This window comes from Lissotriton helveticus, chromosome 10 (genome assembly GCF_964261635.1).
Source record: "Lissotriton helveticus chromosome 10, aLisHel1.1, whole genome shotgun sequence".
NCBI lineage: Eukaryota > Metazoa > Chordata > Amphibia > Caudata > Salamandridae > Lissotriton > Lissotriton helveticus.
In genome coordinates, this window is record NC_136071.1 from 657,985,998 (window position 1) to 658,009,069 (window position 23,072).

At 43.7% G+C, this 23,072-nt stretch overlaps 1 protein-coding gene across 4 annotated transcripts in view; it reads left to right on the top strand.

Moving 5' to 3' along the window:
- The window catches only part of LOC144784434 (myosin-11), a 264,556-nt gene that overhangs the window by 161,673 nt on the left and 79,811 nt on the right, over nt 1-23,072 (top strand). For all 4 annotated transcript variants that reach the window (XM_078663188.1, XM_078663186.1, XM_078663187.1 and 1 more), the window contains 2 exons: nt 6,827-6,979; nt 20,628-20,801. In XM_078663188.1, coding sequence (XP_078519314.1) covers nt 6,827-6,979; nt 20,628-20,801 — 327 coding nt within the window. The remainder of the gene's footprint in view (nt 1-6,826; nt 6,980-20,627; nt 20,802-23,072) is intronic.

A 23,072-nucleotide genomic window follows, 5' to 3' on the forward strand; every position in this document is an offset into this window, starting at 1 on the left:
AATCGTTGCCATATGATATTTGATATTTGATATATTTGATATTTGATATTTGAGGGTTATTTGTAGAGCGCAACGTTCGCTCCGGAGGGAGCATCTTGGCGCTAGAAAACCTAAATGAACCAGTCCAGGGGGTTAGATGGAAGCTTTGGAGTAATCGTCCGGAAGATTAAAAATCCATGTTTTTAGAAGCTTTCTAAAAGGTTTTTCCTGGGTTTGTTGTCTGAGAGTTTTAGGCAGTTTGTTCCAGGCTTTAGATGCAAGGAAGCTGAGGGTCTTCTCACCCTTCGTTTTCAGATTGTATTTAGGGAGAAGGATGAGGTTGTCATCGGTTGAACGAAGGTGACGGCTGGGCGCGTAGTGGGGAAAACGCCTGGTGAGGTATTTGGGGCCTGTCTTGTTATAGGCGCGGAAGGCTATAATCAGGATTTTAAAGAGAATCCTTTTGTGAAGGGGGAGCCAGTGAAGTGAATGGAGCGCTGCAGAGATGGAGGATCTGCGGGGTAAGCCCAGGACGAGACGGGCAGCTGTGTGAAGTACACTCTGCAATTTAAGGAGGGTGCTCTTTTTGACTCCTGCAAGCATGCCGTTGCAGTAATCCAGTCGCGAGATTATGAGTGCGACTGTCACCGTCTTTCTGGCATTGATGGGGAGAAAGTCGAAGAACTTTCTGAGGGATCTGATCGTTCCGAAGCATTTGCCTGCGATGGTTCTGGCATGCTGGTCAAAGGAGAGTTCAGAGTCGAAGATTACGCCGAGGTTCCTGGCTGACGACACCGTCTGGGGGGGGGGCAACAGAATTATCTGGCCACAATAGTGCTGGACAGAAAGAGATATTTGTGCCAATCGGGAGGATCTCTGTTTTGCTTGAGTTGCATTTCAGGTGGTTATTGTCCATCCATCGGAATACTTCGGTCAGGCAGTGTTTAAGGTTGAGTTCAGCTTTGGTAGATAGTTTGTCAAGTGGCACAATGAGTTGTGTATCATCGGCATACGAAGTGACAGGTATGCCGAATGATTCTATCAGATTGAGGAGGGGAATGAGGTATACATTAAAAAGGAGGGGGCTAAGGATGGAACCTTGCGGGACACCTGAGGGGACAAGTTTGTTTTTGGAGTGGAATGGGCCCAGCGTGACGGTTTGGGAACGGTCCGAGAGAAAAGACGTAATCCAGGATAGGGCGGTGTCGGAGATGCCAATGTCCCTGAGTCTACTAATGAGAATGGTGTGGGAGACGGTGTCAAACGCCGCCGTTAGGTCGAGAAGGATTAGGATGCAATTCTTTCTCTGATCTTGTAGAGTTTTTATGGTGTCGGACAGTTGAAGTGGAAGTGGAAGAAGGTTACTGTAAGAATTAAATCCAAAAGGTTTTGAGAGGTTTATTGTAGATCAGCACAGCATAGCTCCTGACGGGATAGCAGCAGGATGCAACTGCCTTCCAAGTACAGAATGCTACATTAGCAAAGCTCTATTTAGAATAAAGAACCAATACATAAACATAACAAGTCGCATGCCTTAAAGTAATACACCCATATACAAGTAAATAATGTATTCATACTAAATAAGAAATGTAACACACCTCCCCCATTAAATAAAACAAAATAAGTAAGAAACAAACACAATATACTATACAAAATCTTGTAAAGAAATGGGCCTGTTTCTGACCTGAACATTACTTTTGATTCTTGATGCCACAGAATCACATTTTGGTTCATGACCAAACTTGTTATCATGTGTAGAGTTTTCCTGGTACAGGTTGACATTTTGTACAGGACACTTAGCCACTTTCCTTGAATTCCAAACTTTACCATCTTGGGTAACGACAGTATTCCTGAAAACTTTTTTTATTTGAATGGGTCTACCATATTTACTCATGCCTTTACTAACCAGAAAAGGTTTGAGAATCCTGACCCAATCACCAACCTCCAAATTATGTTCTTTTGTCTTCCATCTGTTATTGTATCATGAAGTGACTTTGTCCTGCTTACAAACCACTTTATCAGCAACTTCCTGAATATCAACTTTGTTCTCTACTACATTTTTACACTTTTCCTTAAACCACCAAGGGCAAATAACTGAAGCTGGATCTCTTCCCTTAAGTAATTTAAAAGGACTAATCTCCGTGGTAGTGTGTGTAGTGATGCGATAAGTCCATAATTTTTCTCTAATAACATTCAGCCAATCACCTTTCTCCTTAACTGCATCAGCTATAAAACCTTTCAACACCCGGTTAAAGCGCTCACCTGGCCGTTCTCATGGGGTTCATAAAGTGATGTGCGAATATGTTTAATCTGACAATCCTTCAAGAAATTCTCCATCTCTGCAGAAACTAATTGCACTCCATTATCTGAAATCAAGGTAACAGGACAACCCTCCCGTGCAAAAACGTCTCTAAAAAAACTAATAACAGCACTCGTAGTAGCTTTAGCGACAAATTTGACCTCAGGCTATTTCGAGTGATAGTCGATGATGACCAGTGCAAACCGTGAGGTTTCCGGTAAAATAGAAAAAGGACCAAAGATATCAAAAGCAATCTTGTTCCATTGAACTTAAGGCCATTTAACAGGTTTAAGTGGAGGAATATGAACTCTTAACATTTTGTCCTTATCACAACATTCATTACATTCCCTGACAGTGCGATCTATGAATCTGTCCATGCCTCGCCACCAAAAATACAACCTTATCAAGCGTTTCATCGCAGAAATCCCTGGATATGTTTTGTGTGCCAATTTTAAAATCAAATCTCGCACACCATATGGTGGAATGCATTTTCCAGATTTAAATAAGAAATGACCTTCATATAACAATTCATCAGCAACATGAAAGAATGGTAATAAATCTGATCTAACACTATTTTTGTTAGTGGAGGAGTGTGGCTCACTGATTAGAGCGGCAGACCCTGAAGCAGAGGTCTGGCCCGGGACCAGGGTTCAATTCCCGACGCGGCAGGGTACTGAGCCCAAAATGTCCACAGACTCGATAATTCTCGCCTCGGTGCCTATTCTAATCATGGGGTCCTACGCTGCAACTCTGGGCAATAGTTGCTTAATCTCCACTACGGCGGCGCACCCGCGGCGGGATGCCTGGCTTTCACCCTGGGGATACCCAGTAGGGGTTATCTCACAGGGAAAAACCAGGACGGGTTCCCAAAGCAAGCGCCTTGATGCCTTCGGGTGATACGTGCGCTATATAAATCGCAATACATTTACATTTACATTAGGCCAGCCTTCCAACACATATTTCTTGAGATGGACATACAGTACAACTGCATCTTAAGACTCTTTCCACTTCCTTTCCGTAATATCCTGATATTGTGACGGAATTACATCCGTAATTCCCAACACAAAATCTATATCTTTAACTACATTCACCTTGTCTGAACAATCTTTACAAGGAAGGCGTGGGAGAAAATCTGCAGTAACATTTTTCTTCCCAGGAATATACTCTACAGTAAAATTATACTCTTGCAATTTAGATGCCAGACGTGCAATTCTTGCCGTAGAATTCCATCCTCCACCAACTGATAATATGTGTATTAGAGGTTTATGGTCTGTCCTAAGCACAAAATTGCTGCCCCAAACATAAATTCTAAAATTTTCCACCGCCCACACGCATGCGAGCAACTCTCTCTCAATAACCGCATATCTGCGTTCAGTTTCATTAAGTGTTCTAGATGAAAAAGCGACATTCCACTCAGTATTACCATCTCGTTGGGACAGAACACAACCAAGACCATACAAGCTAGCGTCAGTAGTTATTATGCACTTGTAGCCCATCCTAAACGGTCTTAAGGTAGGAGCACTTACAATATCATTTTTGATATCCACAAAAGCCTTATCTTGCTCATCCTTCCACTCAAACATAGACTTTTGCCTCAAAAATTTTCTTAACGGTTCCATTTTGGTTGCGAAATTTTCTAAAAATTTACTGTAATACTCGCACATACCTGAAAAAGAAAGTAGTTGTTCCTTATTGACTGAAGCTGGTGCCTTAAGAATAGCTTCTACATTAGATTTCTTTGGAACTAAACCCTCACCTGATAACGTATGTCCTAAATATTCAACTGATTTACAAAACAACTTACACTTATGTGCCTTTAAAGTGAGCCCACTATCCTCCAGTCTTTTGCAAACTTGATCTAAGTGTGAAACATGCTCCAGTTAATTTTTAGAAAACTCTAAAATGTCATCCTGGAAGCATTTGACAAAAGAATCCAAGTCTCTAAAAATTTGAAACATCACTCTCTGAAAAACAGAGGCCGCTGAGGCCAGCCCAAATGGCATTCTTTTATACTGGAATAGCCCCATAGGTGTAATAAATGCGGTGTATTTCTTTGATTCCTCAGCCAGCTCGATTTGATGGTACGCTGATCTGAGATCAAGGGTAGTAAGATCTGCGCACCATCAAACAATGAAACACGCTCATTAATGTTAGGAAGAGGGTGGCAGTCAATTATGATATTAGCATTTAACGCTCTTAAATCAATGCACACGCGTAATTTTTTATCAGGTTTCCGCACGAGCGCAATGGGAGAAACCCATTCTGAGGACTCAATGGGTTCTATTATGTCCTCCTTAAGAAGATCATTCAACATCTCCTTCAACTCATCTCTAACATTAAGAGGAACACCTCTCAATTTTTGTTTAACAGGAAGTGCATCATTTTTCAAAACAATTTTGTGCGCAACATTTTTTAACCCTGCCCAAATCATCACAGAAGACTTTGTTATATTTAAGACTCCAAAAACTAATGTCTTCCCTTACACCTTCTTTTTCAACTAAATCATGGCTTGTAGTACTTACCATGTCTTTTTCACTACATAAGGAGACTGGATCTTTGGAACGTGGGTTGAGAATAATACCTAACTCGTATTGATCATACCAACCTAAAACATTGACACCCTTGACAGCAATGTACAGTTTAATCCTACCAGTTCTGTTTTTAAAAGTAATAGGCACTTTTAAGAAACCCTCAATATCAATCATTGATCCATTAAAGCTTTCGGCAATGATGTCATATGGTAGAAGACTTGTAATATCACATACATCCACCAATCTCTCACTAAAATATTCTTTAGTAATAATCGTCCATGGCGATCCCGAATCAACCATGAGTTCTATTTCCTTACTATAAATGTAGAAGGAACATTTAGGGGACCTCATACTGCCTATAACAACACAACCCCTTTGTACAATATAAACAACAAAACCCTTGTTGGGCTCCTAAGTTTGACTAACTTCTGTACCCTCATTAATACAAGATACCTTTGTGGAGTCTAAATTGTTGGAAGAAACCTGTGTCTGGTTATGGCGTCTATCCCTGCAAACATTGCTAAAATGTCCTATCCTTCCACAAATCTTACACTCTTTGTTAATTGCTGGACATCCCTGAAAAGAAGCAATGTGTGATTTACTACCATACCTAAAACAAGCAAAGGAATTGTTATAGTTATCTTGTCTTTTATAAAGAAAATTATTGAAATTTCCTTTGTTCTTTCCATGCGTAAAACTGGGACCCCTGTTGTCAATTTTTGATTTCACAATACAAACTTCTTCAGATGTAGATTTGCTAGTATTAGAGTTTTGCTTGACAACATCCATCCATTCGTCGCCAACATTTGTAAGAATTAAATCCAAAAGGTTTTGAGAGGTTTATTGTAGATCAGCACAGCATAGCTTCTGACAGGATAGCAGCAGGATACAACTGCCTTCCAAGTACAGAATGCTACATTAGCAAAGCTCTATTTAGAATAAAGAACCAATACAGAAACATAACAAGTCTCATGCCTTAAAGTAATACACCCATATACATATAAATAATGTATTCATACTAAATAAGAAATGTAACAGTTACCCTACCCAAGGTTGTAAAGTTAATCTTTTTTATGTTGCTAACGTGGATAGTTCACTAAACCAGTCACCTGCTTTTGGGTAACTTTACCCATTCCATTTACAGGGAATCTGTTTTATAGAGGTCAGTATAGCTTTTTGTGTCCATAGTTTTATTAACGGAATTGAATAATGGTCTAAATACCTTGGGGCCAGATGTAGGTAAATCTATTTTACCGACTCATAAATACCGAATTTTACCGATTCGGTATTTATGAATCGGTAAAATAGAAGTACTGAGATGTAGGTAAATCCAGATGTGCATTTACCGAATCTGTAAAATTCGGTATTTACCGATTCGGTAAATACCGACCGGTAATGCCCATTCATTCCTATGGGCTTTGAAGCCCATAGGAATGAATGGGCATTACCGATTCGGTATTTACCGAATCGGTAAATACCGATTTTCACAAGGGTGCAGGGGGTGTCACTTTGACACCCTCTAGCACCCCCTAAACAGGTTCGGGTGCCATGTGGCAGGCATACATGCCCTAAGGGCAGGTCTGCCTGTCATATGGCACAGGTGTGCATGCACACATGTGCATGCACACCGGAATCGGTATTTTACCATCAAATTGAATTTGATGGTAAAATACCGATTCGGTAAGGCTTGTGGGACTCAGAAGAGTCCCACCTACATATCAAATTTACCGAATCGGTAAAAATACCGATTCGGTATTTTACAGAATCGGTAAATTTACCGATCGGTAAATTTGCCGATTCTGTAAAATGACTGGCCCTACATACCATTTCTCTAATACCGGTCGGTAACAGCCGAAAATACCGATTTTCGGCCGTTACCGACCGACCTACATCTGGCACCTGATGTTCTAAACCACCGCCCTCTGGGAACAGGCACATGATTTAGTAAAAACTGCTCTTATTAAAATGCTGGCTGTATCACTGACTGATTGTGTGCTTGTGCTTTCTCTATCCCCAGGCGGACTTTGCAATAGAGGCTCTGGCCAAAGCAACATTTGAGCGTCTCTTCCTCTGGATTCTAAGCCGTGTGAACAAAGCTCTGGACAAGACGAAGAGGCAAGGGGCCTCCTTCTTGGGAATTCTCGATATTGCTGGATTCGAGATCTTTGAGGTACAGATAGCAACATCAATGTTCTGTCTTATTAAAGTGTATTTTACTTTTGACAGTCATGATTAACTAACTCACCTTTTTATCATATTCCTCTTATCATACATTCTAACTGGACTCTCCTTTTCCTTTGCTCTTCTGGGTTTGAGGTTTTGTGGTGCATGTGGTAGCATTTTCACATATTCCTATCATGTATTCATGCCATCACCACGTCTCCTAAATGGTTTTTACACAGAGGGCATCAATTTAAAGTTCTAGTCATAAAATATTGTCTTTGTGAAAGTTCCAAAGTGACAACACCTGTCAATGTAGGATCAACTCCGATACAAGGAGTGATATTTTGCTTTTTGGGAGCTACGTGTTCACTTGCAACAAAACATTTGTGGGCTATTTGTTTGAACAGTGCAGCTGCTTATAATGACCTTGATGTAGCAAGGACTCACTGTGGATTCCTTTTTAAAGGAAGAGCACATTTGTCCTCTATGGGCTTTCATTGCTATAGTGTTGCAATTCCTGGACCAGATATGCAGAACCAGGGAAACATCCTTTACAATGCAACTTTTACCACGCAGTGCCTTTACGACGCAACTTTTACAACGCAAACCATTACAATGCATTGCGCTGGGGGGCACTCTAGGATAGGGAATAGGTTTAATTTACTATCCAACACCTTTCCTACTATCCACGGGGACTGGAGTTGGAATAGTAAATTAAACAATTCACTATCCAGCACCCCAAAGCACTATGCGTTGCAAAGGCATGCGTTGTAAAAACCACGTTGTAAAGGCATGCGTGGTAAAAGCATGCGTTGTAATGTCATACATCCGCAGAACCAGTACCCTATCCATGAAATCTATGTAGCCCTCCAATAGCCTACCTCATTCCATAACTAATAACATTATTGTGTGCAAGTCTTGCACACTTGTTTGTGTGGAGCAAAGGCCTTAGTACAGTGGTTCCCAAACTTTTTTTACCCGTGGCTCCCTTGACCGGGTTGGCGGTTGGCCGTGGCTCCCCACCATTTGTTTTGCCGGTGGGTCAGGCAGCGCACTGTCCTAGGCACGGATTTTTGGCTTGATTGTGTTTTAGACCACGCCCCTTGAGACCCCCCCCCGGTTTTCTCATCCTACTTGGGACCCTGCATTTGCATGGATGTAGGAGTGCTTCTCCCAACACATTTTACCTAGAATTCCTGATGAGTTTTGCAGTACAAAGTGTGGGAAACGTGCAGTATTACCTTGTTAACTCTTTGTTCTTACTATGAAACTCATAAAGGGGAGAGAATGCCACACCCTGACGTCTCAGTTTACCAGGTGTGAAACACAGGGGGGGGCGGGATAATTGAGTGTCGTGCCACTGTGATATCTTATCAAAGGTGCTCAGGTGCGCATTGTTTCCTTGAACCATAAATTCTGTAATCTTATGTAATGCAGAAAAGTACAGAAAGATCTATGGGCACTTCACTTAAGAATGTGATGGAAGTTACATGTAAAAGGTTACAAGGGAGTGCCAAGAATTTGAGGATTATTCCTCAGGTTCTGCGCTCTTGTCTCACATTTATTGATAGATTTTAACCTAATACTTCCCTATTTAACAATAATGATGTAGCTAACACGACTGATGGCACGAGTTGGCTGGCGCCAGGTGCTGAATCTGTCACGTGTCTATTTCCCTACAGCATATTATTATTAAAGTGTAAAACAGGTTTCGCCATATGAAGGGCCCCACTTCAGTGTGTTGACCTGGGCCCCGCTACAACTACTGACATGTCTGGGCACAGCCAGAAAAGGTTTAAGCCATAGTCCATTGTTTCCTAAATAGCGGGGGCTCCTAGAGAACCCTTCAAACTCCTCAGACACTACATACCACGAAAGGTGTCTGTCTTTATGCTCGATCCAAGAGTCACAATTTATTATTTTCTGGACCAGGCATGCCAATCTGAAGTGACACCTGCCTTCCAAGTGTAGCCGCTGCAGTGTGATGCGGACTGGAGACAAGCAGTCACAAAGCTTAAATGCAGCACATTATGTAGCGTTGTGACCATGATGAGTGTAAAGTACACCAGCCAGAACAGAACTGTCATAATCCAGCCTAGGATTGAGGATTAAAGCACAGAGCTCAGGTCTCCTGGGTAGCCCGCGGTAATCTTTGGTGGTGTTGGGTACTCTAGTGTATAGCATGGGAAAGCAGGACATGTTGCATGGGCTGGGATTTGCTGGGACTGGAGCAGGTGAAGGACGGGATGTGTTTGGAGCTGGAAGGGGGGTGGGGGGTACAGCTGCCCAGTCCGGTCGGGCACTCTTGAAGAGTGTGTGTGGTGGGGGTGAGCTTGTTGCAGCCTGTGATTGCAGGAATGGGGGTGGGAGGTGGAGAGAGGGGGCTCTGCTCCAGTGTCTTGAAGCACGTGCGATGCGTGTTGAAGGTGGCATTTCTTTCAAGCCCCCCACATCCTGCGCGGCGCCTTGGCACCCCTGGCTTCTCATCACAGCGCACCGGGGTGCCGCGGCCCACACTTTGGGAACCACTGCCTTAGTATGTTTTCCTTGCTTGTGTAACACGACAACACATATGCAAGGTAGTAAACCCCAAGATGTTAGACCTATTTAGATCATAAGATGCTGGTGTCTATGACTTCTTCTGGTCTAAATTGATTTGAGGGTGCATCCATGCTTTGATTGATCCAATTACAACTACACTATGAAGCTGCACCTTACAACCAGATTTGGAGAACCACCACTTTAGCATATAACATATTTCAATTTGCAGTAGGACTCATCTTTAGGTCCACACTATTTGTTGTGAAACTGATCAGGCTTACAGGAAATTATACCAAGGTTAAATCCTCCTTGGGTAGTTATATATAGAAAAGGTTTGAATTGGGCTTGATGATTTACCTAGGTATGTCCTTAGTTGCAAAGGTATTTTACCCAACTTTATGGAGATTTCTAAACTTCTCAAACTCCATAACTTTTTTAATTTTGCAAGAAATAAACAGCGGGAAAACATTTGAGCCAAAAGTAGGTTTGCAGGATGAAATGAAAAGCTCAGCAAATAACCTAAGTTCAACAGGAGGGTTCTGTCTAAATAGTATCTGCACGGTTTTTATTTTATAAAAACAATTTTATGTCAAAAACAAATGCTGCACAGTATCTTCGGCGAAATTTGTAACATTAGCAAGCATTGCAAACTAGGAGAAATGTTGACAACTTCCTTCAACTTTGAGGATGAAGGTTAAAGGTTTACCTACCCTTAAATATATCAACAGTGTAGAATCCAGAACATAATTGATATTTTTCAAGAAATCTTGTGAGGCACTATGTCAAGAGCGCACATTTTCTTTATAGAAATTTGTAGGAAATTGGGTTTTTGAATGAAATGGTTAAAGACCCTTCTTAAGTAACAACCACAATCCCTGAATGGGTGAAGCACCACAGTCACTAAATTAAACAGTGCTTAACCCTCTGGTAGCTTGGCAAAAAAGCAGACAGTCTCATCTTAGAGGCAATAAAGTATTTAGGCAGTACTCAAAGTAGTTAAGTGAAAACACAACACAAGAAAAATCCCATACCAATTTAGAAAAACAGAGTGATTTTTAATAAATTAAATGACATCAGAATGACAAAAATCAGTAGAACTGGACATATATGTAATTTGAAAGTTTTAAGTAGACATAGCACCTAAAAGCACAAAGTGCCACATGCAGTTATCTGGTCATGCTAGACTGGGGGAAAGTTACAAGTTCAGGCCAACCACTATGGATACAGGGACTAGGTAAGTCCTAATGAAAAAGTTACCTTCTCAAAGTCCAGCGCGAAGAGTTACATTTATGGGGGAGGAGGCTGTGTGGAGCACGGAAAGCATCGCGGATGGTCGATGCTGTAGCGCGAAAAGCAGGCCTGGAGTTGCGGATAGCCATCCCTATATGGGAAGATTCGGTTCGGTGTCACTGGCGGTTGTTGCTGGACTTTCACATTGGCGGTCAACTGTTGACTGTCGTTGATGTAGCGCGAACAGCAGTATTCGCTGGCGGTTGCTGCAACACGAAGAGTGGGGATCACCGGAGCTTTACATTGACGGTCATCGGTGGTGGCAGAGTCTCAGCAGGAATGGGCCGGTTTGCGGTCGCAAAGAGACCAAAACTTCAGGACCTGGGGAGGAATGCACTCTGATGCCAGCCAAGGGTCAAGTACCTGGTGAGCCTCCTCATGGTGATCAGGGACTCACTCTAGAAGAGGACAGTAGACGTCAGGCGCCCACTACGGCCAGTCTGGCCCTGCCCTTGAGGTCACTCAGGTTAGCCTGGGATTAAGAGAGCAGGTCCAGTCTTCCTTCTCAACGTGCAGGGCAGGCAGCTGGTAGCAGCTGGGCAATCCTCTGCCGAACAAGGTAGTCTTTCATCTTTAGTCCAAAGGTCCAGGAGCGTATTCCAGAGTTTGTCTGAAGGGCCAATATGTATACTTGGTGCCATCCTTTGAAGTGGGAGAAACATCTAGGCTATCTCCCTTATGGTTCTGGAAATTTACTTCCGTTCCCTGCCCAGGCTCACAGTGGTCTAGGGTGACAAATGGCTGGTATTAAGTTCCTTTGTGAGTGTGCTGGAGGCAGCCCTTTGAAATGTAAGTGGGGAAAGGAACAGCTCTGCCCCACCCAAGGGATGGCCCATCCTCCCAACACCTAGTCCCTCTTTGTCTCACTGTCTGGGAGGAATACACCAATGCCATCTGCCAACTCAGGCATGGGACCCAGGACACAGGCTGCAGGCACCAAAAGGTTAGGACAAGAAAATGGCAACTTCCTTAAAGTGGCATTTTCAGAATTGTAACTCAAAATTCAACTTTACCATTCAATTACAATTCTTTTGTGACCAAACATGATATTTCTACCAGTTCACAATCACATGTTAACACTTATAAAATGTAATAAGGTAACCCCAGTGCAATCCTATTGGAGAGGTAGGGCTCACGGTATTAAAAAACAAATTTCAGAGTTTGTCACTACTAGGACATTTTAAAACTGAAGGCAAAACGTTTGGAGGAAGACCGCACAAAAGACTGTCAGCTCTAACAATATTTGATTGTCTAAATTCATTCTCAAGCATTTTCGCTACCCTGACTTAGCTATGAAGTTTTAGGACCAATCATGTTTTCATGTTTTTGTAGAAGGTGGAATGAGTCTCAGTTTCAGATATAGGTTTTTGGAAGGCATTTTGTATAGTTTGCACCTGGGATGAAAAGGCATAAGCGTGCTTAACTTGCATTGTTTACTGGTGGGACGATTAGCTGTTGGATCATTATAGATGCCATACACGGGGTGTTTATTGGTGTTGTCTAATGGGTATTGTTATAAAAGGGGCTGTGTACTATGTATGGGCTGTGCCTTAAAGAAGACTGTCTGCCTAAGAAAAACAAGTGTTTGTATAGTACGGCTTTTAGTGGCTTGACAGAGCATTTGTTGGTGGACCTGTTGTCCATGAAGATGGGAAATTTTATCTTGACTTTGTCCTTCACTCAGTAGGTTGATAGTTTTTAAAGAAGAATTCTATTATACGCAGCATTAGTTTGTGCTTTAAGGCACTGTGATCAATTAGCATGATGCTGTTTGTCATAACACACATCTGTGGGATAGATTAGAGAGTTTGTCAGGCCAATTGTAATTTAATTTTCATTCCGATAAACGGCCTCATAAATATATTGGCTGTTACACTGTGTATTTTGGCTAGTACTTAATAAAAAATAAGTCTTGTTTGGACCTCATGCTTCTTTCGTCTACTATGCTACACTTCCTGTCTCTTTATCTGTCAGGTTCTTTTTCATCTCTGATTTTAACCCTTTGCTACTAAATTTCTATCTTTCTTTTCCTCCCTTGTCTCCCTTTCTCTTCCTTGCTTTGCACCCGAGGCTGATAATAACAAGCATTGGAAATGCAATAGGTCTCGGATTTATTTGAGTTAGAGCTAATGGCATTGTAAATGGCAATGTCTTTTCGCCATGTGTTATGGAGTGTATGCATGTGGTGTGTAGTGGAATTATGTGGGTTGTATTGGCATTGTAGCAATGGTGGCACGCTGCGCTTTAGATGAATATGTTTATAAGTAAAGTGCACCATACTGCGATTGTTACAATAGTTAATTGTTGATGCGTTAACAATTGATGTGTGCACTGATGGCTGGTGGTGTGTGTGCCTGTAGAAATTGTGCACTGCCGGCTGGAGGTGTGTGTGCCTGGTGGAAGCGTGCACAGATGGCTGGTGGTGTATGTGCCTGGTGAAAGCGTGCACAGACGGTTGGTGGTGTGTGTGCCTGGTGAAAGCGTGCACAGACGGCTGGTGGTGTGTGTGCCTGGTGAAAGCGTGCACTGACGGCTGGTGGTGTGTGTGCCTGGTGAAAGCGTGCACTGATGGCTGGTGGTGTGTGTGCCTGGCGAAAGCGTGCACTGACGGCTGGTGGTGTGTGTGCCTGGTGAAAGCGTGCACTGACGGCTGGTGTTGTGTGTGCCTGGTGAAAGCGTTCACTGCTGGCTGGTGGTATTTGCTCACCCTGCATGCTCACACACTGCTCACCCTGCACGCTCACACACTGCTCACCCTGCACGCTCACACACTGCTCACCCTGCACGCTCACACATTGCTCACCCTGCACACTCACACACTGCTCACCCTGCATGCTCACACACTGCTCGCCCCACGTAAAGACCTAGCTCTGCCCTTTGGCTTGTGTTGTAATTGTACAGTAGGTTGTGAGTAGTTGCCCTTGATTGGTTGGGGCGTCCCCTCCTTGCTGCTCCCCTCACAGAGAGCCGGCTGCCTCCATGAAGCTCCAAAGACACGTGTTCACCTGTTCTTTGTTTTAGCTCCTGTGCGTCAGTGCACCGTGTAAGTGCACAAGCATACCCTGCTCTCTCTGGAACACTCACTGCTGAGTCACTCTCACTCTGCTGTCACTCTCACTCTGCAGTCACTCTCACTCTGCAGTCACTCTCAGAGTCACTCTCACTCTTTCAGTCACTCTCACTCTTGCAGTCACTCTCTTGCAGTCTCTCACTCTTGCAGTCACTCTCACTCTTGCAGTCACTCATGCAGTCACTCTCACTCTGCAGTCACTCTCACTCTGCAGTCACTCTCACTCATGCAGTCACTTTGCAGTCACTCTCACTCATGCAGTCACTTTGCAGTTACTCTCACTCATGCAGTCACTCTGCAGTCACTCTCACTCATGCAGTCACTCTGCTGTCACTCTCACTCATGCAGTCACTCTGCAGTCACTCTTACTCATGCAGTAACTCTCACTCTTGCCATCACTCATGCAGTCACAGTCACTCTACAGCCACTCATGCAGTCACTCTCACTCATGCAGTCACTCACAGTCACTCTGCAGTCACTCTGCAGTCACTCTGCAATCACTCTCACTCTGCAGTCACTCTCACTCTTCAGTCACTCTGCGGTCACTCTCACTCTACAGTCACTCTGCAGTCACTCTCACTCTGCAGTCACTCTCACTCTGCAGTCACTCTGGAGTCACTCTCACTCTGCAGTCACTCTCACTCATGCAGTCACTCTGCAGTCACTCTCACTCTGCAGTCAGTCTGCAGTCACTCTCACTTTACTGTCACTCATGCAGTCACTCTCACTCTACTGTCACTCATGCAGTCACTCTCACTCTTGCAGTCACTCTCACTCTACTGTCACTCATGCAGTCACAGCCACTCTGCAGTCACTCTCACTCTGCTGTCACTCTCACTCTCACTCTGCTGTCACTCTCACTCTGCTGTCACTCTCTCTCTGCTGTCAGTCTCACTCTGCAGTCACTCTCACTCTGCAGTCACTCTGCAGTCACTCTCACTCTGCTGTCACTCTGCAGTCACTCTCACTCTGCTGTCACTCTGCAGTCACTCTCACTCTGCTGTCACTTTGCTGTCACCCTCACTCTGCTGTCACTCTGCTGTCACCCTCACTCTGCTGTCACTCTCACTCTGCTGTCACTCTCACTCTGCTGTCACTCTCACTCTTGCAATCACTCTCACTCTTGCAGTCACTCTCACTCTTGCAGTCACTCTCACTCTTGTAGTCACTCTCACTCTGCAGTCACTCTCACTCTGCTGTAACTCTGCAGTCACTCTCACTCTGCTGTCACTCTCCAGTCACTCTCACTCTGCAGTCACTCTCACTCTGCTGTCACTCTGCAGTCACTCTCACTCTGCTGTCACTCTGCAGTCACTCTCACTTGGCTGTTACTCTGCAGTCACTCTCACTCTGCTGTCACTCTCACTCTTGCAGTCACTCTCACTCTTGCAGTCACTCTCACTCTTGTAGTCACTCTCACTCTGCTGTCGCAGTCACTCTCACTCTGCTGTCGCAGTCACTCTCACTCTGCTGTTGCAGTCACTCACTCTTGCAGTCACTCTCACAGTCACTCACTCTTGCAGTCACTGTCACTCTTGCAGTCACTCTCACTCTTGCAGTCACTCTCACTCTTGCAGTCACTCACTCTTGCAGTCACTCACTCTTGCAGCCACTCTCACTCTTGCAGTCCCTCTCACTCTTGCAGTCCCTCTCACTCTTGCAGTCCCTCTCACTCTGCTGTCACTCTCACTCTTGCTGTCACTCCCACTCTTGCTGTCACTCATATCAAGTTTTCGTGGAATTACATACCGCACTGGTGTATTCCAAGTGTGTGTAATTTTACTTACCACCTGGTTCGCCTTGTATATTTGTACGCAACATTTTTTGTTTATGCGAGTTTTATTTTTACAGGGACAGTTGTACACAGATGCATAATTCTTTGATTGTGCGAATAGTGGCAACGATTCGAGTTTGTGCTTGGGGTGATCATGTTGTTTAACGTGCATTTGTGCAGTTTTTATATGTTTTTCCAGACATTTCCTTCAATAAGGCGTTTTCTGTTTTTAATACGCACGTTTTATCCCCCACATTTCTGCTAGGTTTCTGTTTGCTACGGGTGTGTTAGTGGCATTTGCAATGCAAACACAAACTTATTCTGAAGGTTCTTCCCCTGAATATATTACAGACGACATTGAAAAGCCGCACATAAACACCGTGTCACTCCTGCTGTCTCTCGACAGGTCCATGCCGGGCTATGAACGGTCTATTTTATGGCCCAACGCTGCAAACAACCTTCAGCCAAGCCTCGTCCATCATGAATTAGTAATCGAGCTATTAAAACTCCTCTCGCGCCTTTCCGTGGCCGATATGTGTGCACGGTGGCTTCCCTCACCCCCCTGCAGTCACCTGTCTTCAATGCTCTAGAGACCTCAGATTTAAAACACTTCTATTTTTGATTTCTATCCCAATGACAGACTAGTCCTTCTATCTAACATTTACCTCATTGACTAACACATAACTGAGTTATCTGTGCTTTGCACAAGGAAGTGCTTCTCTGAAATACATTTTAGTGGCCCCTGTGGCACTTTTTACATAAACATATTTCAGCAAGGGGGGGAATCACGTTAAAGGGGCTGTAAGAAGCGGGCTGGGGTTCTAACTGGGTCCGTGTAAATGAAAAGTTGTTTATTCCGTACAGAGCCCCGAGTGCACAAGAAGGGGCTGATTTACAAGCCTCTTGCGCCGCAGGTGCGCCACTTTTCCCCAAATTAAAAGTGAGGCATCGGAGGGTAGGGGTCTTGGAAATAAGCCCCGAAATACAGATCATGGCGTTCTGCATGTCTAACAAACATCTCTGGGGCACGGACATTCAGAAGCATCAGGTCCCCCCAAAAGCGAGTCACCGAATATTTTAATACCATGAAGCCACACCGGGTATCGATTCAACATGATCAGCAGGATTTAAGCAAAATATTGCACCATCTTTACACAGTGCTCAGCTCCCCTCATTGTCCCCAAATCACCGCGAATCGCACTTTACCCAGAAGCCACTTTACTTTCTCGTTGTTGAGCTTCTGGGAACTATATAGCCATTTCTTCTACATAAAATGTTCTTTAAAAGGCAAACGCTAAATTGCAATAGGACATTTCGTGCTTCGGAAGATGGATGAAATGGTTCATACTGATCTGCAACTCAGCACTCATTTCCAGCTTCACTATAACTTTTGTTTTTAATACAATTTTGTATTATTATTTTTCTAAAGGCTGTCCTCTTTTAGATTTATCTAGCGCTACGTCCCGCACACACAGGCTACAGGTGCCTTTGTTATGAAAGCAAAAAAAACAAACCTGACTGCCGTATCAATTCTGGTGAAGCGATTAGAAGCTAAAAAAAAAGCAGGGAGGAGTCGTGGTCCGGCTTCGAATTCCAGCGGTGGGGGCTGAAAGGACGAGCAGGCGGGGAGAGGCGATGTCAGAGGCTTCTGTGAGCTTCCAGCCTGTCGTTTCCAGTGGTGGGGGCTGCAGTGAGGAGCAGGCTGGGAGAGGCGATGTCAGAGGCCTCTGCGTGCCCGGCATCTGGCTTCAATTACCACGGGCCCACAAGCTTTGGCAGGGAGCCAGCTTGCCCGCACACACGGCTGAAAAAAAAATTAATTGGAAAGAGGTGAATGCGCGGCGGCCCCTGACAGCTGGTAATTGATGAATTATAGCCTTCTGCTGCGCGTGTCCGCACAGAATATGCAGGAAGTGGAGCAACTCTACAGACTATGGCCTACTGCGTGCTGCCTTGTAAAAACACAGCCATGCGAGGGCCAATTGCCATGCAGCTGCCATAAATAACGAACAAAATTCACGCGCTTCTCTGGAATTCATAGGTTAGATTTTCGAAGTCCTCTCTAAAGGACTCTGAAGCCACACCCACTTCGTGGGATGTAGGCCGAGCCCTAAAAAAGTGATTCCAGCCCCCAAAAATGTGTGCTGGTGCCAACACTGGCATAGATTAAGTAATAATGAATGAAAATATTGCACTGACGACTGGAGTATTTATGGTAGGTATATAAGGGGGAACCGAGTTAATAATATCAGCTGCTAACTTAACAGTAAACAGTACGTTCAAATGGAATAGGTGCATTTGGTGCGTGTAAAGATGTGTTTTACAGTGCATATGGAATGATACAATAAAATACATTACTATGTTATGAATTAGTCTTTCTTTAAATTGCTATTTTGCTATCTTGCACAAATTGGATTGAAGTATCTTTATAATTTTAACCCAAAATTGATAAAAAGTGTTTTTTGGTGCTGGTTGTACCTTTTTAGGGCTCGGCGACGTCACCACTTCGTCAGAAGTGGGGCGGAGCTGCGAGCTCCTATTCTTACGGGTTTCCGACTCCTGCTTGATAAATTCCTCTGTGCGCGAGTTTTTGCAGTGCTTAATTTTAGCAGCTGCATGGTGATTGGTCCTCGCGGTGCTGTCTTTTTAGTAGTCTTGACGCGATAGGCCATATATAATTGTCGTCCGACATTTTTGGCATTTTCTGTGCAGTTTCGCGCACAGCAGTCCATTAATTTTAATTAGGAGCTGTCAGGGTGCCCTTCTAATGCAATGCAGATGGTCTGCGCGCGTTCACCATTCTGAATTGCATGTATCGGGCGCGCGTTCGTGTAATGTGGCGCTGCCTCCCCTCAGGCTGACAGAGAGAGGGCGGAGCCCGCGCCCAGCCTCACTGGAAAGACGACACCGGCCGTTCGGCTGCTGCTCCTCCTTTCATCTGCCGGGTTCCTCCTTTTGGTGTGTCCCCGCGCCCCCTATGTCTCTGCTCCTCCGGGGGCCTGTGGACACCTCCGCGGGTCGCTGCGGCTGACAGGGCTGGGACAATGCGTAGGTGGCCGGATCGCTATCCGCGGCTGTATTCACACCTCTCCCGGCCGCCCTTTTACATGCACAGTGCGAGCGGGAGATTGTGGCAAGAGTGGTTTTGTGAGGTGTCCCCTGAAAAGATGCGATGAAGCCGGTCCACGTGCATTTGTATCGCAAGCTCAGCCGGGGGTGCTATGAACAGCCCACATTCGTGGAGTTCTCACCGTGCGCTGATTGTCATTGCTACAAATAGGATATTTGCTGATTCTGAAGCTCCCTGAAGGCAAGCAACTAAATTATAGGCACATGCATGTTCCGCCAATTACCTCCTTGCAGGGGGAGTTTAGAAGGAGGGGGATCGCGAGGAATCGTGTGAAATCAGGGCGGGGTTTTCAGTCCTCTTAATCCTAAATTGCTTTACCATCACCCCACTCCCCCGCCCCCGTCCAACACACACAAGATACACCAAAACAATAGCAGAAGCCCCGTCTGGGTATAGCTTAACACTAAATTACACGAAAGTGAGTGTAGAGTGACAGTGAGTGCAGAGTGACTGCAGAGACAGTGTGTAAGGGTGCAGGGTGCACATTGTGTGAGTGTGCAGAATGAGTGTGCAGGATAAACAGTGTGTGACTATGCAGGGTGACATTGGGAGTGTGCGGGTGAGCAGTGTGTGAATGTGTAGGGGCAGTGTGTGAGTGTGCAGAAAACACCACACACACATACACCACACACACATACCACACACACACACCATACACACACCATAAACACATACACCACACACCTCAGTCTCTCAACACCACACACTCGTCACCACTCAACACAACACACTCACCACCACACTCACTCCCCAGGCTCACCCCTACAGACTCACCACCACACACTCACCAGTACACAGAAAACAACACACACAACAACACACCCCAGCCATCAATGAATTCTTTCACCATGCACAAACACCAACAACCATCAGCCATCTGTGCACGCTTTTACCAAGCACACACCCACCAGCCGTCAGTGCACCCTTCCACCAGGCACACACACCTCCAGCCGGCAGTGCACTTTTCCACCAAGCACACACACCACCAGCCATCAGTGCACGCATCAATTGTTAACGCATCCACAATTAACTATTGTAGCAATCGCAGTATGGTACACTTTACTTTTAAACATATTCATCTAAAGCACAGCATGCCACCATTGCTAAAATTACAATCCAACCCACATAATTCCACTACACACCACATGCACACACTCTATAACACATGGCGAAAAGACATTGCCATTTACAATGCCATTAGCTCAAACTCAAATAAATCCGAGCCCGATTGCATTTCTAATGCTTGTTTATGATTTACGATGGTTGATTGAAGATGGTATCTTTGGATATATACTCTGATATTTTTTATGTTAACTTTTTCCGTTGCAGAGGATTATTGTAATATGTTTAGATGGTAGATTACAACTCCAGATAAATAATAAATAGATATAACGTGTTCAGATTGGTGATTTAAGGTTGGACTAGCATTGCCAATCAGAAAACGTTGATTGCTGCTACTTACTACTGGGGTTTGTCTGCTTTTCACTAGGAATGTTGAAGATAGACTTGGGTAAAACAGGAACAGGTAGCCTTCTTCATCTATATTAGGTTAAGTGATGGAGATAAGTGTTAACAGCCTTAATGCCTTACCATATGAGGGTGTTATGCTGCTTATTCCTTTGCCCTTCATTATGCATCACCACGTTTAGCAAAGGGCAATAAGTGTGGGGTGTGACAATAACTGCAGTTTTTGCAATCTCTATAGGTCGTTAACACTGTTAACACCATAAGTAGTGGAGAATAATGCTTAAAATATACACATGATAAAAAGCTTTGCGTTGGAAAACTAGTCGTATGCTGTAGATATTTTTCTCACCTGATTTTTAATGGCTTCCTATCCTTCATTTAAGGTGAACTCCTTTGAACAACTCTGCATTAATTACACCAACGAGAAACTTCAGCAGCTCTTCAACCACACCATGTTCATTCTGGAGCAGGAGGAGTACCAACGGGAAGGCATTGAGTGGAGTTTTATTGACTTTGGCCTGGATCTGCAGCCTTGCATTGAGCTCATCGAGAGGCCGGTAAGCACCGGATCTGAGGATGTCCTGGAATTACGATGGAAATATTTTTTATTTACATTCCATTCTATTGGTTATCTTCCTAATGGTGGGAAAATGCTTTTCTAAAACATTGTGAGAGAGTGTTCTGCTTACCGGAAACCAGAATTGTTAGACATTTGGTCTGATTTAGAGTTTGGTGAACATGTAGTCCATCACAAATGTAACAGATATGCCATTCGCCTTATTACAACTCCAATAGGATATAATGTACAGTTAATAAAGTGTAAAGGTAAATCTGTCACGTTTGTGATTGAGTAACTCTAAATCAGGCCAATAGCATTTTCAGCGTACCACGTGGCAATAACAAATATGTCGTTTAAATACATCAATTAAAAAAATATATATACCTTGTTACTAGGGCAGTAATTCTGAGGTGATGTCTAGTATTTAAATTGCTCTGAAGGAACTGAAAGATAAGAGTGTTAATAATGGACCACAATTACTTTTCTTGGGCTGTTTCCTTTATGCAGGTGATATATTCCAACCACAACTTGAATCATTTGAGATCTGAGCTCTCAGAGAATAAATTAATTTGTTTCACATAAGCCAATTGCAGTAATCTAGTAGAGGAGAAAAGATCATCTCTTGATGATTCAGAGATATGGCGATAGTACAACAGATCGACCCATTGTGAAGAATGTAATTAGCACAGTAAATTACGTAGGCTGGGTTTTTAGATAAATCTACTTTGTGTTTTCACTACATGTGGTCAGTTTCTTTTGAGACTTTTTGCCACAAAATGTGCCATTAAGGCAGTTTTCTTAAATGAGGGAATCCGTAGTAGATGCACAGAAAACAGTAAAGCTCATTAAAGTGAAACATGGCCACTCAATACTGATTTTAGCTTATGGCCTTAAGAACCCCAGAAATAGATGGAGTGGCTACCAACCCTAAATAAAATAACCCCAAGGTGGGGTGGAGGGCTCTGAATCCTTCTGTATAATTAAGTATTGTTTTTGAGGTTATGTCCCAGACTTGGAAATGGAGTTTGAATATCTTAATATTAAAAACAGGAATCATGTAAATGCCCACTAGCATAGCTGTTCCTTTCTCTGCCTGATTGTCCTGTTATGGGGTTTTCTGGAATGATATTGGGGGAAATAAGTTCCTGAGCAAAGCTGAGCAACAGTTGATGAATTTGTTATACTGTACCTTTTGGCAAGAGTCTACGAAAAAGGCCTGAGGGCCTCTTCTTCTTCCCGAAGGACCTCTGTGTGTTATTGGATGAGTCACATGAAGCTTGTTTCTGGTTTGACAGTATATATGTATCGCTAGTTGGGCTACATCAACATTTCCAAATGTTGTCTATGGTATTTTCAATGCTGGAAGCAAACAGAACATTATTTATGGAACAGATAGGAGTAAGTATGTTTCCATAGTTGAAAAAGATGGGTCCAGCCTTTGATTTATAAAAGGAAGTTCACAAAAGGATTTCTTCACGGGGAAAAATATTCTCTCTGTTGGGAAATAATTATTTTACAGAAAAGAGCACAAGATGCTGTAAACGGGTTCCCTTAACTGGTTTATGTTGGGAGGCTGGGGAGCCTTCACTCGTAAATCCACATATGTTGGACATTTATGAGTGCAACCCACTCACATTCTACGAATTTCACATATGGATAAATCAAGACCAAACATAGTGTCTGCTCGTCTAGATTTATTCTTTTGTTTTGTAAATGAACAAGCACTTTTGTGTCTGAATGTTGTGTCAGTGTCTCAAAAGCGAAATGAAGTAATGATGTCAGAAAAATCTGCATTTGTGCATGCTCATTGTAATTAATGGACTTTATGCAGTGATTGGAAGATGTTTAAAAGTAAAATCACCATAAGACCTGTCGGGGTCTCAGAAAAGTGGGGAGAGAGAAGAGATGCACTAGAAACGAAAAATGTCCTTTTCTAAGAAGACCCCTCACTCACCAACCTAGTTGGTGACATGCTTCATCATCGGGGTTCCACCCAAACAGCCGAATGCCATCCGGGTGTGCTGCGACACCTGACTACAGTTGAGCGGGTTGTTTTTTTGTGAGAGTGTAAGTGAAAAACAGTGGTGGGTTAAAAATTGTCCAGGTATGACTCGGTTGAAATTTTTTTTATTCTGGAGCTACTGGACAATATAAAAAACTGTTCATCGGATACATGTATAGATTTTATTGACCCATTGGTATCTGTAAAATATGAAAAAAGTAGTGCAAAGAAACGGTCTACATGTTTCAACCTGTATCAGGAATTTAC